The sequence below is a fragment of the Dasypus novemcinctus genome, chromosome 4 (genome assembly GCF_030445035.2).
Source record: "Dasypus novemcinctus isolate mDasNov1 chromosome 4, mDasNov1.1.hap2, whole genome shotgun sequence".
Taxonomy (NCBI): domain Eukaryota; kingdom Metazoa; phylum Chordata; class Mammalia; order Cingulata; family Dasypodidae; genus Dasypus; species Dasypus novemcinctus.
Genome location: NC_080676.1, coordinates 58,477,254 through 58,495,174, shown reverse-complemented (window position 1 = coordinate 58,495,174; position 17,921 = coordinate 58,477,254). Strand labels below are relative to the sequence as shown.

At 38.0% G+C, this 17,921-nt stretch overlaps 1 protein-coding gene across 11 annotated transcripts in view; it reads right to left on the bottom strand.

Moving 5' to 3' along the window:
• Positions 1-7,258: 7,258 nt before the first annotated feature.
• KLHL24 (kelch like family member 24) overlaps positions 7,259-17,921 on the bottom strand; it is a 48,815-nt gene continuing 38,152 nt past the window's right edge. For all 11 annotated transcript variants that reach the window (XM_004464595.5, XM_004464598.5, XM_004464592.5 and 8 more), the window contains one exon: positions 7,259-12,441. In XM_004464595.5, coding sequence (XP_004464652.2) covers positions 12,241-12,441 — 201 coding nt within the window. In that variant the 3' untranslated portion in view covers positions 7,259-12,240. The remainder of the gene's footprint in view (positions 12,442-17,921) is intronic.

The window sequence follows — 17,921 nt, the reverse complement described above, 5'->3', positions numbered from 1 at the left end:
GATTTTGCTGATCCAAGAACCATATTTTGAAAACCACTGACCAAGGCTAAAATTAAAACTCATTAAAAGCAGGATTAAGATAATTTACAATCTTATCGTGTCTACCTTTCCAGTTTCTGGTCACTGTTCTTCATTCCTTAAGTCATTTCTAAAGTCACCTTCCACATTCATGGAAAGTCACAGTCTTGACTCATTCTCTTCCCCCTGGCCGAGAATGCATACCCCCTTCCAAATTCTGCCAAACTCCCTACCAGTTCTTCAAGGAAAGGCCCACTCCCACCATTCCTATTTCTGGAGAATTTACTGCTTCCTCTTCTACAATCTTTTGGAACTACATACATAGGGTACTTTATAAGTCTTGCTGCTTAAATGTGGTCCTTGGACAAATGGCATAGACATCATCTGGAACTTGTTAGAAATGCAGAGGCTCAGGCCCCATCCCAGACCTACTGAATCAGAATCTGCTTTACAATATCTCCAGGTGATTCGTGGGCATACTGAAGTGTGGAAAGCACTGCAGTAGGCACGGTGACAGATGCTTTGCTGATGATTTTTCATTTAATTCTTTCCACGACCCCATGTATCATTATTATTGACCACAATTTATAAAGGAGGAAAAGAAGGCTGGTAGCATCAGAGCTGATATTCAAACCCAGGACCATCCTAGCTTCAAAAATCTGTGCTTGCGCTAGTACACTCATTGTTTCCCATGTGTCTTGCTGTGTGACAGGAGTACAGGAACACTGGCAGCCAGTCTTCGGGGAAAAAGCATTGCCTGATGACACCTTCATTTGGACATTTTCACAGAGTCAGAACTGTAAGCTTGGAAGTTAATAAATTCCCATTGTTAAAAGCCGACCCATTTCACGGTTGCTAATTTGCATTTCAGCAACCTAGAAGTCTAAAACAGTCTGTGGACTTTTCAAAATCAGAAACCGTTTCTGATTTAGGTGGAGTTCAAGAATCTGTTGTCTGTTGGGCTCTCCTTTCTCGTCTGGGTTTCACTGCTTTGGCTTCTGGCTTCCAGATTTCTTTCTGCTGTCTCCGTATTCATTCAATTTATAAAGGACTCCAGTAATAGGATTAAATCCACCCTGGGCCATGTCTTAATTGAAGTAACCTAATCAAAAGTTCCCATCTACAATAGGTTTGCACCCATAGGAATGGACAAGCTTTAAGAACATGATTTTCTGGGGTACATACAGTCTCGAACTACCACAATGCCCTTTATTATGTTGAGGAAGTTTCCTTCTATTCCTGTGTTCTAAGTGTTTTTATCAAGAAGAGTTGCTGGATTTTGTCAAATACCTTTTCTGCATCAATTGAAATCATCATGCATTTTCTCCCCCGTCATTGTGTTAATGTGGTGTATTTCATTAATTGATGTCCTTGTGTTGAACCAGCCTTGCATACAGGGATAAACCCACTTGATCATGGTGTATAGTTCTTTTAATATGTTGTTGGATTTGGTTTGCTAGTAATTTATGGAGGATTTTTGCACTTAAATTCATAAGAGATATTGGTCTGTAGTTTTCTTGTGGTATATTTATCTGGCTTTGGTATGAAGGTGATATTGGCCTCATAGAATGAAATAGGGAATGTTTCCTTCTCTTCAGTTTTTTGGAAGAGTTTGAGCTGGATTAGCATTAATTCTTCTTGGAGTGTTTTGTAGAATTCCCCTGTGAAGTTATCTGGTCCTGTGCTTTTCTTTGTTGGCAGGTTTGTGATTATTGATTGAATCTCTTTACTGGTGACTGGTTTGTTGACCTTTCTATTTCTTTTTGAGTAAATGTAGGGAGTTGGTATGTTTCTAAGAATTTTTCCATTTCATCTAGGTTATCCAATTTACAGGCATACAGTTATTCATAGTATACTTTTATAGTACTTTTATTTCAGGAGTGTTGGTAGTAATGTTGCCCTTTTCTTTTTTTTAAAAGATTTATTTATTTATTTTATTTCTCTCCCCTTCCCCCACCCCCAACCCCATTCTCTGTGTCTATTTGCTACGTGTTCTTCTTTGTCCACTTCTGTTGTCAGTGGCACGGGAATCTGTGTTTCTTTTTGTTCCATCATCTTGCTGCGTCAGTTCTCCGAGTGTGCGCGGCGCTATTCCTGGGCAGGCTGCACTTTCTTTCGCACTGGGTGGCTCTCCTTATGGGGCACACTCCTTGCACGTGGGGCTCCCCTATGCGGGGGACACCCCTGCGTGGTGGGACACTCCTTGCACGCATCAGCACTGTGCATGGGCCAGCTCCACATGGGTCAATGAGGCCCAGGGTTTGAACTGTGGACCTCTCATGTGGTAGACGGACACCCTAACCACCGGGCCAAGTTCACTTCCCTAATGTTGCCCTTTTCATTTCCCATTTTCATTATTTATATCCTCTCTTTTTCATTGTCAGTCTAGCTAAAGGTTTGTCCATTTTATCTATCTTTTCAAATAATTAACTTTTGTTTGTTGATTTTCTATTTCATTTATCTCTGCATTAATCTTTGTTATTTCCTTCTCAGTGTTTGCTCTTATTTTTTTAGTTCTTTCATTTGAAGTCTTTTTCTTCTTTTGTTAATGTAAGCATTTAGAGCCATAAATTTCCCTCTCAGCACTTCCTTTGCTGCATCCTGTAAGTTTTGGTATGTTGTGTTTTCATTTTCATTCATGTCAAGGTATTTCCTATTTCACTTTTGATTTCCCCTTTAGCCCATTTGTTGTTTAAGAGTATGTTGTTTAATTTCCACGTATTTGTGAATTTTCCTTTTCTCCCTCTGTTACTGATTTCTAGTTTCATTCTGTTGTGATCAGAGGTGTTACATAGTATGATTTCAATATATTTGAATTTATTGGGACTTATTTGTGATCCACTATATGGTCTATACTGGAGAATAATCCATGTGCACTCTAGAAGAATGTGTATTCTGTTGTTGGATGAAGTGTTCTATATGTGTCTGGTAGGTCTAGGTGGTTTAGAGCATTATTCAAGTCTTGTGTTTCTTATTGGCCTTCTGACTAGGTATTCTATACATTATTGAAAGGGATGTATTAAGGTCTGTACTATTGATGTAGAACTGTCAACTTCTCCCTTCAAATCTGTCAGTAGACTGCATGGCACGGCATTCCTTGCGCACATCCCCACTGAGCATGGGTCAGCTCATCACATGGGTCAGGAGGCCCTGGATTTGAACCCTGGACCTCCCATGTGGTAGGCGGACACTCTATCCATTGAGCTAAAGCTGCTTCCCTATAATTACTTTTTATGCATTTGTGTTTTAGCATATATAGAAAGTAAGAAGTGGAGTTACATATCAAACAATATGCTACAATAATACTGGCATTTATAATACCTAAATGCTTACATTTACTGCAGATTTTTATTTCTTTGTGCTGCTTTGAACACTGTTTAGTGTACATTCCTTTCAGTCTGAAGAACTCACTTTAGCATTGCTTGTGGGGCAGGTCTACTAGTGATGAACCCCCTCGGATTTTTTTTTAAGGATTTATTTTTAAATTCTCCCTCCCCTCATTGTTTGAGATCGCTGGCTGCTCTCTGTGTCCATTCACTGTGTGCTCTCGGTGTCTGCTCATCTTCTCTTTAGGAGGCACTAGGAACCAAACCTGGGAGAGAGGTGCTTAATTGCTTGAGCCACCACCTCAGCTCCCTAGTTTGTTGTGTGTCTCATTGTCTTTCCTCTTTGAGTCTTTTTGTTGCATCATCTTGTTGATCAGCTTGCCATGCCTGCATGCCGCACCAGCTCACCTTCTCCAGGAGGCACAGGGAACTGAACCTGGGACCTCCCATGTGGTAGGCAGAAGCCCAATCACTTGAGCCACATCCACTTCCCAGCTCTCAGCTTTTATCTGTGAATGTCTTAATCACTCCCTTGCTTAAAAGAAAATCTTGCTGGATATAATATTCTTGGTAGGCACTTGTTTTCTTTCAGCTCTATGGTAGTTTGAGGCTTTAATGGATCCCAGAAAATCCTGTTCTTAGAGCTAATCCATTCCTGTGGGTGTAAACCTACTCTTAAGTGGGATCTTCCTTTTGATTAGACTACTTCAATACAATGTGATTCAGGTGGGTCTTAATTCTTTTACTGGTGTCCTTTATAAATGGGATATGGGGAGAGGGAGCCACAGAGAGAGAGAAAGCAACAAGAGCAAGGAGCTGAAATCATCAAAACCCAGGATAGAGGAAGCCAGAAGCTGAAGCAACAAAACCCAGAGAAGAGAAAGACCAGTGGATGCCACCATGTGCCTTGCCATATGATAGAGGAATCCAGGACCATCAGTGGCCAGTTTTCAGGAGAAAAGCATCACCTGCTAGAGCCTTGATTGGGACATTTTCACCACCTGAGAACTGTAAGCTTTTAAGTTAATAAATTCTCATTTTAAAAGCCAACCAATTTCTGGTATATTGCTTTGGCAGCCTTCAGCAAACTAAAGCAGTCACCTTAAGTACTTCAAACCACTGCCTTCTTGCCTCCATGACTTCTGATGAGAAGTTGGCACTCCCTTGTACCTAACACCTTGCTTCTCTTGTAGCTTTCAAAACTCTCTCCTTGTCCTTTGCATTCTGTAATGTAATCAGCATATGATGGGGTGTATTTTTCTTCACCTTTATCCTGCTTGGTGTTCTCTGGGCTTCTTGGATGTGCATATTCATATCTTTCATTAAGTTTGGGATGTTCTTTGTCATTATTTCTTTGAATATTCCTTCTCCCCCTTTCTTTCCTTCTTCTCCTCTGGGACTCCTATAATGCATATATTGGCATGATTGATGGTGTCTCTGAGGTGTCTTAGACTATTTTTGCTTTTTATAATTTTTTCTTTCTGCTCCTCAGCCTGGCTCATCTCAAGTGTTTTGCCTTCAAACTCATCAATACTTTCTTCTGCCGGCTCTAATCTGCTCTTGAAACCCTCCTGGGACTTTTTCATTTCAGTTATTCTGGTCTTCAATTCCAGTAGTTCTGTTTGGTTTCTTTTTAAAATCCCTATCTCTTTACTCTAATTTTTATATTGCTCATCATTGTTTTCCTGATATTCTTTAGTTCTTCCTCTGTATTTTCCTTCATCTCTTTGAGCATTTTTAAGATCATTTTAAAGGCTATGGTCACTATGTCCACATTCTGGTCTTCTTCATTGGTGTTTTCTGGATTTTTAGACTCTTCCTTTGGATGGGCTATCACTTCCATTTTCTTTGTCTTTTATTACTTCATTGCACACTGTACATTTTAATATTTTAAAATGTTAACTCTGGGATTTATTCCCCGAGATGTCTATTGCTTGGTTTTGTAACCAGCTGGTGATAATGTAGTTGGATTTTTTCTAGGTTCTTGACTATGCTGCAGAAATGAATTTCAAAAGCACGTTGAGTTAGGCCAGTAATTTATTAAGATAGGGAGGGAAGTGAAATGGGAGAAAATAACAGATCACTGGTCCCAGGCAGAGAGGAAGGGGCTGAAGAGTGGTAAAGTGGTAAATTTACAGATTACAATTCCCCATTAGAGATTATAAATCCCTGTATACTTGTGCATTGATCCAGGCAGGGATGAAGAAGCCAGAATAAGGCACAAACAGGCACTGGAACAGGGCAAAGGCAAGACAGTAAAAGGCCTTTGCTCTTGCTTTTTAAACCATTAATTATTCTGCCCCTTTGCTAATAACATGGGAGGAGTTCCAGCTGTTTGCTCTTTTGATTATCCCACCCAAAGATCACCAGGGGGACCCAATGATAAGGCCCCTGCAGAATATCTGGTGCCTCTCCTGGTTTCTGGAGGGTATCTCGTTATGAATATTTCTCATGAAGGTCTTCCAGCAGCCATCCTGGGGGTACTGAACGACACATGGACTTCTTGTCAGGTTCCAGATCTGTCTACTGAATCCCTATTTTACTAGCCTGCTTCATTCAGTAAGAGAGATTTTCTTGAACTTGAGCCCTCCTATCAGGAAAGTCTGCACAAGGCAAATGCAGTATGTAGGGTTTTCCCTGTCTTTGTGGGCCTGTATCTTGTCCTGCGCAATTTCTGGGAGGAGGTGCATGCCGGATAGGACTTCCTCAAGTCAGACTTTCCCAATCAAAACAACCAGAGACCCTTGCGAGGGGACCTGGAGGGGCACCAGGAGTTTCTTCCACTGCTCCCCTAAGAGGAGCACATTTGGCCTGGCCAGCAAATGCAGTCCTTCAGCTACCTGTCCCCCACAGGTGTGAGGAAGCATAGCATCCTTACATCTCCTCTGCCACACAGCCTTTGTCTGGGGTGGGTTGAAACAATAGACACCCTCAGAGCCAGGCCCCCAACGATCTGAGGTTGCTAATCAAAAGCCATGATCAGTGATTGGCTGTGTATTCCCCTGATCTCGAGGAAGAGGATTTTTATGTCCCTCTCACCAGTAAACTAGCCAGGTGCTGGACCAGACACTGGCCTGCATCGAGTGTGGGATGGGTATCAGTAACCCCCATGCGCAGAGCAATCTATTGTACATTACCAAAATTTATCAGCTTCTCCCTCCTGCTCTGTGCTGGATGCTGTGCAGTGCTCTCCTACCCTCTGGAGTTTCAAAATAGTTATTGCAGACAGTTCCTGCCTGTTTAATAGTTGTTCTGGTGGAAGGTCTGAGTCTTGGAGCTCCCTATTCTGCCGTTTTCCCACAATCCCTTGCCATTTTATTGTGATGGCACAATCCTAAAATGAAGCATAAAAAGCTAAGCGTTATATGTGCTTCTATGACATTTTTTCAAAAATTTACTTTTCCTAATGTAAATTCAGTCATTGCCTCTACTGTAAAAAATAAAACTATGCCTTTTCTTTGATACCTAAAATAAACTTCCTTGAGGCCTTTACCCTCAAAACTGTTATATTAATAGGGGTACTTCTGAGAACCAAATTAGAACACTAGGGTACAAATGTTCTTACGGATAACCTTCTCTTCTGGTAATTAAATTTTTTTGGCATAGGTAACACTTTCACATGGTTCAGACTAAAAAACTGATTTTATATATATATAAAAATATATACATAAATATGAATGAGTATGCAGTGAAGTTTCCTTTTTACCTGTCCCTTAGCCACTATTTCCTTTTCTCACACACAATGATGTTTCTTATCTTTCCACTTATTTTATGGATATATCAGTAATACACACATATTTTCATAGATATATTCCTCCTCTTACCACCATCATTTTTTCCACACAACAGAACATTTACAATAACATAGGAGAATACTTTTTTGGCAAACTGAATTTAATACAAGAGTCAAGAAATAATGGTTAAAAGACATTGATCATTTTATTAGACATATACAATTTTTTAAAAATTAAAGAAAAACTATGGAAGAAGTATATTAAACAAAAGTACTAATTTGCTACAATTGAACTGAGAACAATGAAATACAAAGCTCTCCCTGCCTCCCCTGTGAAGATCCTGGAGCCTTTAATTAAAGCAGATGTCATCTGTTCACCACATTGTGTACTAGTTGTACAACAGATTTTATTCATCTCTATACTTGCGCTGTCTTAGATAGCCCCAGAAACTCTCCACAAAAAAGTTAAAATATTTTACAAAGAAAGAAAACCATAGGGAGAGGTGACAAGGGAGAGGAGAGCAAGAGCTAGTTAAATGAAAAAGCCTCACAGAGAAAAAAGACAGTACTTAAGAATGGACCAAAATAAGTACATGTAATTTTTTTTGTGTGTGTGGCAGTACTGAGGATTAAAACCAGGGCCTCGTACATGCAAAGCAGGAGCTCAATCACTGAGCTACACCAGCATCAGGACACGTAATTTTTGACAGTAGATGTAGATATTGCAAATGAAGTTTACTAGGGTTTACTAAAAGTAAGGTAGAAGTTATCTAAGTATTTTAAAAAGCACCTTGGTATCAAAAAATAAAAATAAAAAATAATAAAACTCCAAACACCCAACAACCTTCCCTAACATTCTCATTCTGCCAAGCAGCAACATGGTTGGTGCTTATTAAAAGTTTAAGAAGGGGAAATTTATTTACTCTATAGGAACAAATAGGAAACATATTCATGGTATGCTTTATTTGCACTGAAAAAAAAGTAGAAATAGCACTAAAGAACTTAAGGCACATAAACAAAATCAGGTGCAGTTATTTTGAAAACATTAAAACAAACTTTTTTTGGGAACAATATAGAAAATAAGTTACTATGACTTGCTGTTTTTTAAAATTATTTATGATGATCATCTTTTTTTTCCAAATTCTACTCAATTTATTCATTTTTAAAAAAAATTATGATCATCTTTAGCACTAAGTAAATTTAGTGTGTGATCTAAGACAATCACACAAATGTAAAACATTCATATAAAAACATTTCAAAATGTCTGAAGTATGTTGAAAAAGAGAATTATTCTCCTAAATATGCTCTGGAATAATCAGTTCACACTCCTGGCTCAAGTGATTTCTGGTGCCTACTATTAAATATAACAATAAGTATAGCTAGCTAGTCAAACCAACTACTTTAAAGATAAACTAAATTCTCCCTTCTGGTTTCTTGGTACAATGAATTTATTTAACTAAAAAGAATAATGGGGTGAGGTGATATAAACCTGGTTTTCAAAATAATGAACAAATTCTAGTAAGTCCAAAATTATGTTGAGGTTAACTGGTGTCTTGACTTTACTAAGATGAAAGTAGTCCATAGGAAAATTTTAAGAGACATTATCTTATCTCGTGGCACAATATAAACAGCAATCTTTCCTCTTTGAAAATACAGTCTGGAGTAGAACATGTCTTTTCCACACATAACTCTCAAGACACAAAAGGCACGCAGAAACAATTCAACCCTTTGCTTTTCAGGTATGGGTTCTCACAGCAATTAAAAACAAACCTATTGTCATATCCAGACAACAGGAAAAAAACATACACCTGGTTTGCATATTGACAAAGTAGTATAATTGAACCTTTGTCTTTCCTGAGTTTTAAAAAGGGTATGACAGTAGAGATACAGAAAAAATTCATATTCACGAAGAGAAAATGTATCAGTCCACAAAATACTTTTATCTTTCTAAACATAAAAGAATGAATATTGACTATGTGTGAAGCCCCTTAACCAAATCAAATTTACTCTAAAATCATTAACTGAAGATTTTTAGCTATGGCACTTTATCCCAAATAGGAAAAAGTGACAAGTTAATACCCTCCCTGAGTATTTACATCATTTTTTACTGAATACCTGGTTTAAATGAAATAAATATATTTCATTCACCTAGGGGAAAAAAAAATTATGAAGGTCCAATATGCTATCATTTCACACCTGTGGGAGAATCAGAGAAGAAAAGGTGGAAGGTCTTCTGCTGTGAATATTAGATCACCTTATAGCTCACTCACATACAGGAAAACATGGAAAAGTTCATGAAAAACAAAATTTAAAGAAAACCATAAACAACCTCCACTTTTCCGTTAATCCACAAAGCATACCTTTGAGTTCCCTTTTCCACTGAGGTATTATAGCTGGGTTTAGCAAACTTATGTCTACTTCCAATTTGTTTTCTGACCTTATAAAACCAGATGTGTTATACAGATTCTTACTGTATACAAGTGATCACACTGATACTTATCATGTACTTTCAAATATAGAAAAAGTATTCTAGAATGGCCAAAGAGAAAAATTTCTATAATTGAATTTAACATAGTTAACTAATTTTTACTTTAGGTGCTTTTTTTTGATCATCACAAACCGCTAAAACTCCTGGTGTTTGTATATGTGTGTGTACATAACCACACTATCCATATATATATATATATATACACACACACACACACACACACTGCATATACATACATACTAACCCAAACGCTCATATAAGCATCATCTACTGAAAAGAAAATCTGCGAACTATGTGATGACAGTAGGAATTTAATCTGACACCAATTTGGTTAATATATCTCATAATAAGCTAATTACATCCTAAAATTCTTTTTTATTTTATCAATGTTAACACCATTATTTTATCAAGAATAAAGAAAGATAAATAATTAAAGGAAATTAAAATAGCAGTTGGATAACTTTAAAAATATTTACTCAAAATTCCTAAACTAAATTCTGGTGGCCTTCAACATAACTGCAACTACTTAAATGAAGTAGCTTTACATTATTTGAGAAAAAAATTAAGCAATGTTGGTATGAGGTCTGCATTTAAACAAATTTTGTTTTGTAGGATTTCATTTCAAATTTACTAACAAACACATGGATATTAAAATGAACATAAAACACAAGAAAATAGTTAACAGTTTTACAATAGAAAAAATACTAGAATACATTATTTTGAGAATGTCTTGTTTACGTAAAGTATCTATATTTATGGATGGGCATGATCTTATAGATACACATGAAAATATCATTTTTACAATCCTCAGCATTTATAAAACACTTTCTCATACAGTATCTCATTTCCTATAATAGGTTCATTATCTATAAAACATATAATACAGAAGTGGATGTTTACTCTAAAATGAAAATACAAGTATTCCAAATGTATATCTAACTGTCTCACATCTAAACTGATAGAAAATTGTTTTCTGAATTGCTTATATTATCACAAAAAGGTATAGGTCATTTTCAAATTATGATTTAAAAGTTTCCCTAAAACGTAAATTTTTTGAGTTTTCCACAGAATTCACGTTCTAACTAAGCATTAAAGTTGCTGCTGTATAGTCTACTTGAAATCTCTGCATTAGCCTAAGATGAAAAAAAAAAAAAGTAGTTTACCAATGACCAATGTTAGGATTTTTCATTACTACCTTGAGATTAAAAGAAATCTGGTGAAACTCTAATCACATAAATTTGCATCATCCCTCCTATAACCAGGAGTATACAATTATAATATGAGATGATAATAGTGTCTGGGAAGTAAAAATTTAGCAGGCTACCTGAAACATTCCTAAAACATAAATTTTATCTATCATCCAGGAGCCATAATAATCATTTATGCTGTAGTTCCCTCTATATTAATTTGCCTGAGGAAACCTTTTATAGTCCTCTCTGAAAAAGAGATAAGTTATAAGCTGGAGTTGAAAAATCTAGACAAAGGCAATTTGTTGTTTAGAAGCTTGAAAATGTTGATCAATATTTTACTCAACAGGTACCAAATGAAAGATTTATTTTGAAGACTAGAACTACTGCTGTTAATTTTTTTCAGTAGCTAAATTTTAAAAAAGGGACCCTCTGAGGTAGGTGGTCCTGGTTGTATCCTATTAAAGTCACCTTAACAGTGGAAATTCCCTAGAATTTTTGCTGGTCACAGAAAATAGAATAACCAGGAAGAGGTCTTCACCCAAAGCACCATACTAATGAGGTCAAACCCTACTGGGCTAGGGAGAAAACCTGTCCCTGTTTTTCATAAGGCAGTATTGTAAAATGAAAGAACTCCTTTGCTAGGTTTATGAAAAGGAGCTTCCTTAGAGGATTTAGAGATGATGCATAAACAAATACTTTGAGAGCTGCAATGGCATTTTCTCAAATAAAAGAGTTATAAACCACTGTTACTAGGGTCATTTTCTATTCAATGGGCCTAAGTAAGTTTTTCTTAGGCATTAACCTGTAATTTTAACTTCCTTCTTTTAAGGAAACTTGCTTTTGTATCTCCTAACTATCTTCCTCCCCACAAAAAATGTGTTTAATAGGACAGCAATTCTAAGAACGAGGTCATATAATTCAATATTTTATGATACTCAAATACTCAAATGGTTGTCATTAAATTTTTGTCAATTAAAGGGAAAAAATTTTAATAAAATCCAACAATTTGGCTATATTTTTAGTGACAAAGACATTTAAAAATGACTTTTTCCCTTAAAATGTGATCTAAGCATTAGGTGATTCAACCCAAACAAAGGAAAAATTATTTCTACATGTATGATAAAATAAGGAACACACAATCTTGCAGACAAACATACATAAATGAAAAGAAGGAGTCACAAATTCCTAAAAGGTATGCAGGCAGACACAATTTCCTATTCCACCTAGGTTCTTATACTTACAAATACTTAAAAAGGTTCACTCTTAAAACCCAAGCAACAAACAACTTTAACCAAAACAAAAAATATATTTTTACAGGAAAGGCTTTATTTACAGTTTGAAAGATTGATATTTTGGGGAGAAAGGCACCACAATTATTAATGTTTTGCAATGGCCCAAAGGAGATATGTTAAGTCTCCACTCTGGAGTTTTTGAAGCCTTTCGTCTTGCCTCGGTGTGGCTTCTTAGGTGAGGTATCCTAGGGCTTTAGAGCTTAAAGCATTTCTCATTGTATCTGTGAATAGTCACACAGCCATGATAGGACACTGGCCTGGGCATTGCAGCTACCCCTGTGATGATACTTGTCGCAGGATCGTAACATAGAATAGTGTCTGTGGCTTCTCCATTTTCCCGTCTTCCACCCAGGATGTATATTTTACCGTTACACACAGACATACCACAGTTTTCCTGTTTAACCAAATACAGAAAAAACAAATTAACTGTTGAAAATAAGGCATTTGGCAGCAAATTTAAAAGTAAAAAAGGACATGCATTAACACAGTTAAAAGAAACAAGCTCTTTTTTGCCCAACTCCCGTCTGTGTATGTGTGCTGGATAATTTTGTATGGGTGAGATGAGAGTTTAAGTAGATTACATATTAGTAACTGAGGTCAAGATGTGAGAGGTAGGTGGGAGTGGTAGATTGAGAAAGGGGTTTTAACCTAATGGTAGTCAACCAAAAACATCTTTGAGGAGCTTTACTTGCTTCTCTAATTGCAGGTACATCCTTTATTATAGAAAGTTGCTATTACATGACCAAGGGGCAGGAATATTATTCATCAGATGGGATTACCCACAAATAGAATGAATTGATGGGTGATAAGAATTAAAACCAAATTAACAAAGCACTCTTACTAGGGGTCTTGACTGGGACATAGAAACACTCCAAGTAACTATTGCAATTAACTTTCCATACAGTAAGATTATTCTTATTTAAATTTTACTTTTCTCTGTCAGTAATACAATTACTACATGATACAAATATTCTTACAAGGATGAGAGTGAGTCTTTAAAAAAAAACTAAACTACACTAAAAGCATACAAACAATTGCCTCAATAGTGCATGGATCTGGTTATGCTGCAAGTCAAATATTCTTCCATTTATAGTTCATTATAATTCAGAAAGTTATTGCATTTTATTGTCCTGGTCCCATATAAGCAACAATAAATATTTTTACGACCAGATTTTACTGTATAAATTTTGCTCTTATAGAAGACAATAAATCTTGGTGGGTTTATAATAGGAGGATAGACTCATTGGTCTGAAAGTTTTATTGGATAATTTAAAATACCTACATTAGTTTATTTACTCATTGGTCTGAAAGTTTTATTGGATAATTTAAAATACCTACATTAGTTTATTTACACCTAGAATGACTTGGTCCATTATCATCAGTGAATAACAAACACTTGTCTAGTATAGCACCCATGAATAGTACCCATTATGGGCCATAATATTTTTAACCTAAGGCACAATGAGCTTTCTCTATAAATTCTAAAAGTTCTAAATACAACAACAACAACAAAAACAACCACCACTGTAGTTTTCAGATACTAGCTAGCTCACACTATTCAATTTTATACCTACTCTGATGATGATTCTAAAATAATATATATTATAAGATCTGGTATTAACATCATTTCAGAAATTAATGGTCAGAATTGAACGAAGCAAGCAACTTGAAAACAATTATTCATTCATAGCAAGAAAATTACTTATCATATGGAATTGCTTATTTCACTATATGAGAATCCCAAAACTAAAGCAAGTAGTAAGAAATTTTTTCAACATTTAATATTGTATTTAACAACACAAGTTTTAATATTATTTTTAAGATATAAATGAACATGATCCTAATATTTTTTAAACAGCATATTCTTAAATATCATTTTTGTATGCTTGAATGTTAAAATGCGAACAATACATGAAAAGAATCATTATTTCTTTTCATTATTCTAAACTTTACTGCCATTTTAAATACCTGATCTACTGAAAAATGATAGAAAATCTTCATCACTGACTTAAAAAAATAACCCACAATTTTTCTAAAGGATGTTTCTGACAAAGGTTAAAAAACAAACAAACATGGCTATATATATCAATTTTTAACTTTAAGGAATTATACAAAGTCAAGAGGCATGGAAATGATGAAGGACAGACAAAGAAATAGGCCAGCTCCATTAGGACTGCAGAAGAGCACTTTAAGTTGTTTCAGCTTTTCTTTGTCATTTCATATTCTAAGCATTTTAAAAAACAATGGGGAAGGATCAAGGATTGCCTGGCAGTCAGCCCCATAATACCAAAGTCTTTGGGGGAAAAAGCATCATCTTGCCGAAGCCTAATTTTGGACTTCTAGTCTCAAAGCCAACTTAAAGAAAGAGTTGCTTCAGAGCCAACAGTACCAGTGGAAAAACCAGAGCTGCAGGCTAAGGAGGAGCAGGCCCCTATGGGGGCAGAACCCCAAAATGTCCAAGATGAATTAAAAGAAAAAATTCTATTTCTACTCCATAAAAAGGTACACAGAGGGAAAGAGATGTGACGCAAGAGACTGGGCTACCATCTACTACATGGGAGGTCCAGGGTTCTATTCCTGGGACCTCCTGGTGAAGGCAAGCTGTTCCGGGCAGGAGTGCTGGCCTGCACAGAGAGCTGGCGTAGCAAGATGATGCAACAAAAAGAGACACAGAGGGAAGGGGACTTGGCCTAGTGGTTAGGGTGTCCACCTACCACATGGGAGGTCTGCGGTTCAAATCCTGGGCCTCCTTGACCCGTGTGGAGCTGGCCCATGCTTAGTGCTGATGTGCGCAGGGAATGCCATGCCATGCAAGGGTGTCCCCGTGTAGGGGAGCCCCACGCGCCCCGTAAGGAGAGCCGCCCAGTGCGAAAAGAAAGTGCAGCCTGCCCAGGAATGGCGCTGCACACACGGAGAGCTGACACAACAAGATGACGCGACAAAAAGAAACAGATTCCCGTGCCGCTGACAACAACAGAAGAGGACAAAAAAGACGCAGCAAATAGACACAGAGAACAGACAACTGGGGGGAGGGAGGGAAAGGGAAGAGGGAAAAAAAAAAAAAAAAAAGACACACAGAGGAAAGACAAAAGAGATGCAGAAGACCAGGGAGCTGAGGTGGTGCAAAGATTGAGCACCTCTCCCCCACTCTGGAAGGTTCCCAAAGCCTCCTAAAAAGAAGGCAAGAAGACACAAAAGAACATACAGAGAGCAGACAGTGAGCACAAAACAACATGAGGGGATGGGGGACTGTGGAGAAATAAATAAATCTTTTTTTTTTTTTTAAGGTACACAGAACATGGAGGGGTCCTACAATAACAAAGGGATGAACTAGCAAAAGAACAGTATCTAGAGGATGAAGATTTTTATGGGAAAGTGATAAAGATAAATTTGAGAATGTGGACAAGGGAAAATTTCATGAAGAAACTGAGGATAGGGGAAGCGGACTTGGCCCAGTGGTTAGGGCGTCCGTCTACCACATGGGAGGTCCGCGGTTCAAACCCCGGGCCTCCTTGACCCACATGGAGCTGGCCCATGCGCAGTGCTGATGCGTGCAAGGAGTGCCCTGCCACGCAGGGGTGTCCCCCGCGTAGGGGAGCCCCATGTGCAAGGAGTGCGCCCCATAAGGAGAGCCGCCCAGCATGAAGGAAGGTGCAGCCTGCCCAGGAATGGCACCACCCACACTTCCTGTGCCCCTGATTGTGGGGAGCCACCCGCTGTGAGGTGTTTACAGCCTCCTACAGCATGGTGAATCTTTTTTATTACAGCCCTGCCCCGCCACTTCCTTCTTCTTCTTCCTTGTTTCTTTCTTCTCCCCTTCCCGCCACAACTCCAGTGACCACAGCAAGCACGCATGCGCAAGACGCGAAACTCTGCAGACCCGGCACGAATTTTCAGCCAATCCCCTCCTTGGACGTCTGCCACCCGTGAAACCAGCCTACCACCTATGGACACGCTCCCTTCCCTTAGTATAAATTCCCATGTTCTACCCCCAATAAACGAGGCTTGATCAGAATCCTGTCTTGCCTCCATTCTTCTCTCGACTCCTGCCCCTCCCCCTGCTTCTTCCCACAGGTCCCTGGACTCGCCCCGCAGGTTTTGGGCAGCTGATGACAACAGAAGCGGACAAAGAAACAAGAGGCAGCAAATAGACACAGAGAACAGACAACCGGGGGAGGGGGGGAAATAAATAAATCTTTAAAAAAAAAAAAAACTGAGGATAGCTACTATATAGAAGAGACAGCCTCAGAGGACTATAATCAGGATACAGAAGAGATGATATATGAACAGGAAAATCCAGATTCTAGTGAACCAGCAGATGATGAAAATTTGCACAATGATACAGATGATGTAACATACCAAGATTATGATAAAACAGGATATGAAATGAATCATCAGAAAATGGAGGGAGATTTCAGATAATATTGTAAGATTCACACATTAATTTCAGAAGTAAATATACCCCCTGCAGAAGAACAGGAAATTAACACCAGATACCTAAAACTTCAAAATGTCTGCCCCTACTACCACAGGAGCATTCTTACCAAATGCTCCAAAATATGACTGTGATAGATCTTGAGAAGGAATTACTGAGCAGATCAAAGATCTTTGGGAATGAATGCTAAAGATGTTTTGAATGACTTGTAGTCCACTGTCATTTTCATATAATTTTTTAAGAAGCTAGAATTACATTTTACAAACCTGCACATCCATTTTGGGTAACATCAATGTATCTATTCAATTAATTTTAAAATTTTTTTCTTTTTGTGACAAGTTTTAGTCTCACCTGCATTTATGTATGTTTTTCAGGCAACAGTTAATAATTATGTACTGATGAAGTAGCAACAATTGTCTTGGCAGGGTTTTAATTTATATTGTTATTAATTAACATTAACAATGTTGAACTGATTTGTATAAACTATGTGTTAAACATGATTTAAAAGCCATTAAGGGAAAACGGACTTTGGCCCAGTGGTTAGGGCGTCCGTCTACCACATGGGAGGCCCGCGGTTCAAGCCCCGGGCCTCCTTGACCCGTGTGGAGCTGGCCCATGCGCAGTGCTGATGCGCGCAAGGAGTGCCGGGCCACACAGGGGTGTCCCCCGCGTAGGGGAGCCCCACGCGCAAGGAGCGCACCCATAAGGAGAGCCGCCCAGCGCGAAGTAGCGAGCAGCCTGCCAAGGAATGGCACCGCCCACACTTCCCGTGCCACTGACGACAACAGAAGCGGACAAAGAAACAAGACGCAGCAAAAAGACACAGAAAACAGACAACCGGGGGAGGAGAGGGGAATTAAAATAAATAAAAAAATAAATAAATAAAAGCCATTAAGAATGCTTTGCCAATTGCCAAAAGATGGAAGCAACCCAAGTGTCCATAATCCAATTAATGGATAAACATAAACAAAATGTGGTACATATATTTACAATGCGATATTATTCAGCCATAAAAAGGAATGGAATCCTGATATATGCAACAACATGGATGAACCTTGTAGACACTAGGCTGAGTGAAATAAGCCAGACACATATTGTATGATCTCAGCATATGAACTAATTACAATAAGCAAAGTCACAGAGTTAGAAACTAGAATACAGGTTTATCGGGGGCTGGACTGGGGGTAGAAAATGGGGAATTGATGCTTAAGTTTTACAGTGCTTCTCTTTAGGTTGATTGTAAAGTTTTGGAATTGGGATAGTGATGATGGCACACTGTGAATTGTGAATTATAAATGTGTATGTGGTTACAAGGGGGAAATTTAGGTTGTATATATGTTTTACTAGAATAAAAATTAAAAGATAAAAAAAAGAGTACTTCGCATTAGCACTCTTAGTAACACTACCAAAAGTCATCATTAGCTGTGAAGGTTTGAGTT